At 35.9% G+C, this 6,861-nt stretch overlaps 1 protein-coding gene across 2 annotated transcripts in view; it reads right to left on the bottom strand.

Moving 5' to 3' along the window:
- Nucleotides 1–1,404: 1,404 nt before the first annotated feature.
- The window catches only part of LOC117163749 (multiple PDZ domain protein), a 165,595-nt gene continuing 160,138 nt past the window's right edge, over nt 1,405–6,861 (bottom strand). For both annotated transcript variants that reach the window (XM_076621840.1, XM_033346390.2), the window contains 4 exons: nt 6,659–6,814; nt 6,388–6,522; nt 5,748–5,921; nt 1,405–5,359 (listed from right to left, as the gene is read on the bottom strand). In XM_076621840.1, coding sequence (XP_076477955.1) covers nt 5,751–5,921; nt 6,388–6,522; nt 6,659–6,814 — 462 coding nt within the window. In that variant the 3' untranslated portion in view covers nt 1,405–5,359; nt 5,748–5,750. The remainder of the gene's footprint in view (nt 5,360–5,747; nt 5,922–6,387; nt 6,523–6,658; nt 6,815–6,861) is intronic.

The following is a 6,861-nucleotide window of genomic DNA, read 5'->3' as shown; positions in this document are numbered from 1 at the left end:
TGGGATTATGCCAAGGGGAAGTGCGTATTTTCGTGATTATGCGAGTTTTTATTGTGAGATTCGGTGGACGTTGTGTAATATTTGCCGATGAATATTCCGTTTTCTTTCCACGCAGGACATTGCGTTGGAGCGATGTAAAGATATTGGCAACTTTTAAATCGTTTGTTCGATCGATGGCTTTGCAATCATCTTATGGATTCGTTAAGAATTATCTCTGCCGTGTTCGTCGCGTACAAACTTGAAAATCGAAAAAAGGATCGAGATTGTGTAGACGCGTGTATAATGAGATCGAAAGTAAAATTATTTTGTAATCGATACAGTACGAATTGTATAAAATTCAAAATAGCATTATAAATTTTCTATTCCATGGTCGGGAGATAAGAAAATAATTATATCGTTTCACTGTCGCAAAGAGAAAATAGAACATTTTACAATTACAGGATAAAAATGTAATTATGTAACGTCGTAATAAACGGAATATTTTGTATTTATTTTTTTTTTTTTTTTTTAGATAAGATATCTTCGAAATTAGAAGGACGTAATGGAAAGTACACAAAAGAAAGTGCTCGTTATACTTCGTACTGAAACTTCTAGATACTTATAGTATATATCTCGATAATTCGATGTTTAATCAACAAATTTCTTGATATTTGTGAAGTTTGTCAGTGAGTACAAGATGCTTAGTAAGCATGGAAATCGTAATGCGTTTGTTTTTTTATGGTTAATTAATCGTGCACTTTGTGAAGCCCCGTGCCGGTAACCCACTTTTGAGGCCAATAAACGATTTCTTTGGTCCACTTAGAAGGCAAGCGTGCACACTTGTGAAAGAAGAACACCGATGAAATGGGCCTTCGATAGTAAAACGGGCAGTGACGTTCGTACGAGTCCGGATTTCGTTTGACGCGATTTAATTAGGTTAAGTATAGCTAGAGCTACTACAGTTACTAATTCGTAATTTTTCATAGAAATATTGTAGATTTACAACGATGCATTTCTGCAAATTTAATCGATCTTTTGTCAAATAGTAATAAACGCTCGTTCGTTTTTTACGTTTTCTTCTTCTTCTTTTTTTTTTTTTTTTATTCTGGTTTCTTTGATTTTGATACAACTTTTATCTATCTTATATCTACTTTAGTCATCGCTAGGTTTAGTGTTAAAACGGTTTGATTTGACTTGCAATCGGATTAAAATATTAATTATTGCAATTCCGATGAATTACAAAAATAAAGATTGAGATATTTAGTTGAAAATAAGAAATTTAAATGATTTCTTTGGTAAATCTTTTTATACGGTATGTCGTATCATTGTCCGTTTACTTACCTTGTTCTGGTGGATCTGCGGAGATTAAGGAGATTTGAACGCGCGCACAAGCGCGACATCAACGAACAACGCTTATACTGCAACTTTTGCAATCAATGCATTTTAATAGATCTCGATCTGCTTGTTCGCGTTCTATAATAATCGGATTTCTTACGTCCTTTCTTTTTTTTTTTTGTTTTATTTTTGTTTGCTTTGTTATGTTTCCTCCTCGTGACCATCGATAAGAGTGCCGCGCTACAATGATCGGTGTATGCGATAACAGGAATTAGAATAATCTCGTCGTAATAATATTAGTAATCATAATAACCGTGACAATAATTCATAATGACGGTAATAATGGCGAGAATAATCATAATAATTAATAATTCGAGTCGTTGACTGTAAAATTGGCTCGATTGTATTGCTCCCCGAATTTCGAAGGCGTTTCGGGATACTAATTAGTATCCCGAATCTATTTAATCTGCAAATATATTATAATTAGCATTAAGCTTCTCTAATCTCTCTCATTCTCGTGCTCTTTTACTTTCTTCCTTTCTTTCTCTCACACACACTCTCTTTTTCTCTTTCGTTCGATCGTCGACAACAGATACGTTCACGCTTTTTTCATAACGGTTACGCCATCTCTTTTTGTTCTTGTCTTCTGTTATTTCTCTTTTCTATTTTTTTTTTTTTTTACAATCGATGCCTCGCCATCGTGGCATGACGTCGTTTTGCAACGTGCCAACAGAACGAACGATCACGAATGCTTGGTGCAACGGTTATCCTTGCGAATTACCTTTGATTTCGATCCGTGTCGATAAGAAAAGCGATTGCGATTATGAGCCTAGGCGCGTATACCGACACTGATTGGCCAGAAGTCTAGAATCGTCGATTGTTACGCGAAATTCGAGAGTCTTCAATTTAGTCGCGAACTACGAATCGACAGAAACTCGATAGAAATGTAGAGTAGTTGATAGTTTCTATTTCGTCAATTAAAAAATTTCTAACTTGAAATTCCCAGGATGTCAGACTTTAGAATCTTAGAACGTTGGGATCTTCTTATTTTTCAAATCACTCAAATTTTGTAATCATCGCTCCTCTTTTAAACTTTTCACTCGTGAAATCATGAAATGAAATTTTCAATCTTCTCGACTTGTGGATTCGGAAGTTCTCAGATTTCTATATCTTCAAGCTTCGAGGTTCTCGATTTTAGCGCACATAATATCGCTTTTGGTAACTCTATAATATGCAGATTATTATGAGAATGTATCAGTCACGAAGAACGATTACCATAACACCGCCAAACAAAGCGAAGAAAATAATCTTGGGAAACCGGATGGGATGTTCAATAAATTACAATCCATTTACGTAAAACTTCTTAACCGACAGTGTCGGAATATACGCATTCACGTACACATGTATGCATATATAAATAGGTATTCGTCATTTACGAGCAACAATTCGCGCAGCGTACGATCCAACGTTCCCACGAGTTTTTACTATTTCATTGACTACCTTACTAGAACGTGGCCTCGATATCTCAATTCGATGTAGTGTATCGAAATCAAAAGCAACGAACACAGCTAGCTTTTACAGTGCATACGCTGACAGTTATATATCTACAGGGTGGTCCGTTTCAAATGGATTCCGCGCACCTCAAAAGATGAAGTGGAGCGCACGGTACAATTGAACATCGAGATAATTCATTAAACTATTGGAAGAAAATTTGGACGAGTATTTAATTACGCTTTTATTAGAAATTATAGTGAAGTTTTTCAAAGTTTTAGAATCTTAGAATAGTAAGAAAAACGTAGTATGTAAAAGATTTGAAATGTAAATTTCTTAAATAAAGGAAGAACTGGATTGAATATTTACTTTCTGAGGTATTTTTGTACTTCGTTAAATTAAATCTCGTCGAATTTATCTTCATTATCGGTTGAACTTATTAAAAAACCTATTAATTTAAAGATTTAGTTTCTCTATTTTACTGAATATTCCATCGCTTGGACCCTCTTGCGCAACAATTTAACGATAGATCGCTTGCTATAGATCATATTCTACCCTTCTACAGTTTCATAATTTGACGTCATTTAGGATAATCAAATAATTTGTAATTTACAAAATTTCGCTAACAATGCTAATCCAATTCCCTAAGAGCGTGTCCAATTATGTTCAATTTCTCTTGTCGTTCGTTCATCGTTCAAAAACGAATCACCCTATCTATACATACACTTTGGCGCAACTAACACTAAAAGTTCGCGTGCTGTACGAGGCAAGTAAAATTCTACGCCACTCGAATCAAACCAGAAGCTGAAATATCGAATTCGATACGAAATCGAATCGTGTCAAGTTCGATATTCGTGACCTGAAATGAAACTCGAGCGGAAATATTCACGCGAAACCGGCAATCGCGAGCAAGTGTCTCGTCATACTTTTTCCTGAACCATCTTTCTCCGTACTCCGACGTAATACTTCGCTGAAATTTTCCAGCTTTCCTTTGCTTGCGCCTTCGAAGATCTACGCTAACGACTAGGATAATAGGATAAATTGAACTATACGCGATCAACAAGCCAGTTTCTCAACAAGTCCATCGTCGTCTCTTTTAAATTCCTTCGCCTTTTTCTTGGAAAAAATTGCCACATCGTAAAAATGCAACGAAGCTCGATCGCGTTCGTTTCATCGAACCTATCAATTTCTCTTTCTCTTTTTCGAGAGTTAAATTAAGGTTCTTTGTTATACCGAACGCCGATCACTCGATGGGAGTTGGAACTTGTTTTTCTCTTTTATTCTGTATTTTTTGATGAATTTTTAGATGTTCATTTTTCGCGTTTTTCTTTTCTTTTACGAGCAGCCCCGAAAGTGTTCGAAACTCGCGTGGTCTGTCGTGCGCGATCGTGCGCTACCCTAAGTCTCTAAGTCGCCTAACTTAAACGTAAGTGATACGAAACGTACAAGCGAGATATCTCTGTTCGTATGAAGACACGGTTGGAATTGCTTGGGAAGAGGGAGAAACTTCCTGAAAACAAATCGATCGATTTTTCTCACTTTTCGCTTTCTCCAATGTAATTTTCCTCCGTTTCTCTCTGGACCTTCTATCTGTTTCGAAAAGACAAATTCTTTCAGTATTGCTATAAATACGAATAATATCGATAAAGAACCTTGAAGAAGAATATTCCTTCCATCTACAAAACTTTCGTTCAATTCTATCAAGTTACTTCATACAGCTTCGTTTACATTCGTCTTAATTTATATATCAAATATTATTGTATTCTCTTCTTCTCGAATTTCCATCTCCATCGAGAATACATCTTCCTTCTGGAACCCTCGTCTACGAGGCTGTACGATTATGTTGATTATATCGATCGAAATGAATTCTCCATAAATTATCTTCGCATCCTACTTCTCCGGTAATAAAATCGATAAAAAGTAGAGCGTCGAGAGAAAGGAATTTTGTAGAATTATCTTATCTTATTTTGGAAAATCGATCAAATTATTTCGAATATGATATATTTTTCGCGAGTTTCCACCCCTCTTGCCAAACGTTTCACCGTGATATACGTCCACGTGGCTATTACAATATATAGTATCGCTCTAACTGCATAAATACTCTTCTGTGTCGTTAATTCTAATAAGTGTATATAACGGGTGTCGCGAAATATTCGTGTTAACTACTCGCCGGATGTTCAGCCGCGGCAGACGGAATTCTTTTTCGAATCGTCGATAATAATCGCGCAAACGCATCGATATTTGGTAATCGAGTCAGAGCGTGTTCTATAAAATCGCGTGTAAGACGCTCGAAGCGTCTGGGCCTGGATTATCATTTAACTAGACAAGATCCGAAATATTCGAATCGTGTATACAGTTACAACGTACATACGTAACTGCATTTATAGATCGCATTTCCTTTGGTTTCACTTGTTCTTCTAGAATTAGCGTTACTTATACGGTAAACGGTATTTATAGTTACTTTGGTATAGTCAGTTATATCACACTAGAATCCATGGTGTCTGGAGGGGATTGCCGCCCGAACTCTTGCTTTCTGAGTTCCGCCTGCAGAACCCTGGACACATTGTTAAATCATTTCTTTGGTTGACATTTTAGCGATGCTTTTTGGATTTTGTTACGTGATACGAATTTTTTCTTGTAAAATAGATGAAATTGGTAATACAGAGTGACCGATTTTAACGTATTAATGTGAATTACTGGTAAAGTACTGGCTGTACCAAAAAAAAAAAAAAAAAAAAAATGTTCAGATATAATGTTCGTGTAATTTGATGTAAATTACATTTCCCGTAAATAGACGCATAGAGATGATACGAAAGTGACATGTGGTTTTCTCAAATGGAATTTAATATAATTTTAATGTACTAATTTTCACATTTTGTATCAACAGTTATTAATTTATTCGTGTCGAAAAACCGTTAGTTAGCAATTTATGAAAAATTTACCTGTCATTGCTTAGCGGACTTGAACCTAGCCAGTTTCAATTGCACCGGGTTGGAAACTTTCACGTGAACTGCGATGTCCTCTACTGGAGCTTCGCGGACGTCTTGGCCACCGACTGCCACCACTCGATCGCCTTTGCAAATCTTCCCGCTTTCCAAAGCGCTACCACCGGGTAACTAAGCGAACAATACAATCACTTGAATTATAATTTCGAACTATAATTTTCCAAAAATAATTAATTAAAGCAATTAAAAAGCAAAATGGGATATTTAATATTATATATATATATTTTTTTCACCGACTATAAATAGATAGTATAGCTCCATGAAGGAAAAATAAAGCTTCCACCGAACATGTTTCAATAAATAACAAGAGAAAAAGGTGGATAATCCACAGCATTCTACGATAAATTGGATTAGGATACTCGCATTCTGTTTATTTATCTCGTTGATTTAATTATGTACGATCGTGAAAGTAAAATTACAGTTGACTGACAAATTGTTAATTCCAAAGACGCATAAATGTACCTTATAAGTTGCTCTATTTTTAATTTCGCTTTGTTAACTTCTCTCAGAAACTTCACTTTCAGACAGTGGATTTATAGTTTGCAATTGTGTAATGATTTCGTATAAGGAAGCATACCAAGTCTGATACATATGCTCCTTTTCCACTCTTGTATCCTGTCAAACAGAGACCAGCTCCTTTGCCCGACTTCTTCTGCAATTCAACGTCGATTTCCTCTTCACCTTTCTCGTGTCGATGCACCACCATTATGATCTACGTTCAAAAACGTATAAATGTTTCATTATTGGACACGTTAAAAATTAAACAAGATTAAGCTGAGAAGAAGTCATTGGAAATTCTCAAGTTTATAAGGACGTGTTCTGTACAATGGAAAAAGAAGAAGACGTACAGTTCCCGATGCTTTTAATACGGCAGCATGAGCGTTATCATGTTCCATCTCCTTGAAACTTTGACTACACATTTCGAGTATCTGATCTCCAGCTTGCAGCCGTCCATCTTTATGGGCTGCTCCGTCTGGAAATACTTCGACGATGAACACTCCTTTCTGAAATAAAATCGAGGAAATAATATTCCGCACAAAACTCTGAACCT

This window comes from Bombus vancouverensis, chromosome 9 (assembly GCF_051014615.1).
Source record: "Bombus vancouverensis nearcticus chromosome 9, iyBomVanc1_principal, whole genome shotgun sequence".
Taxonomy (NCBI): domain Eukaryota; kingdom Metazoa; phylum Arthropoda; class Insecta; order Hymenoptera; family Apidae; genus Bombus; species Bombus vancouverensis.
This window is presented reverse-complemented; position numbering and strand designations above follow the sequence as displayed.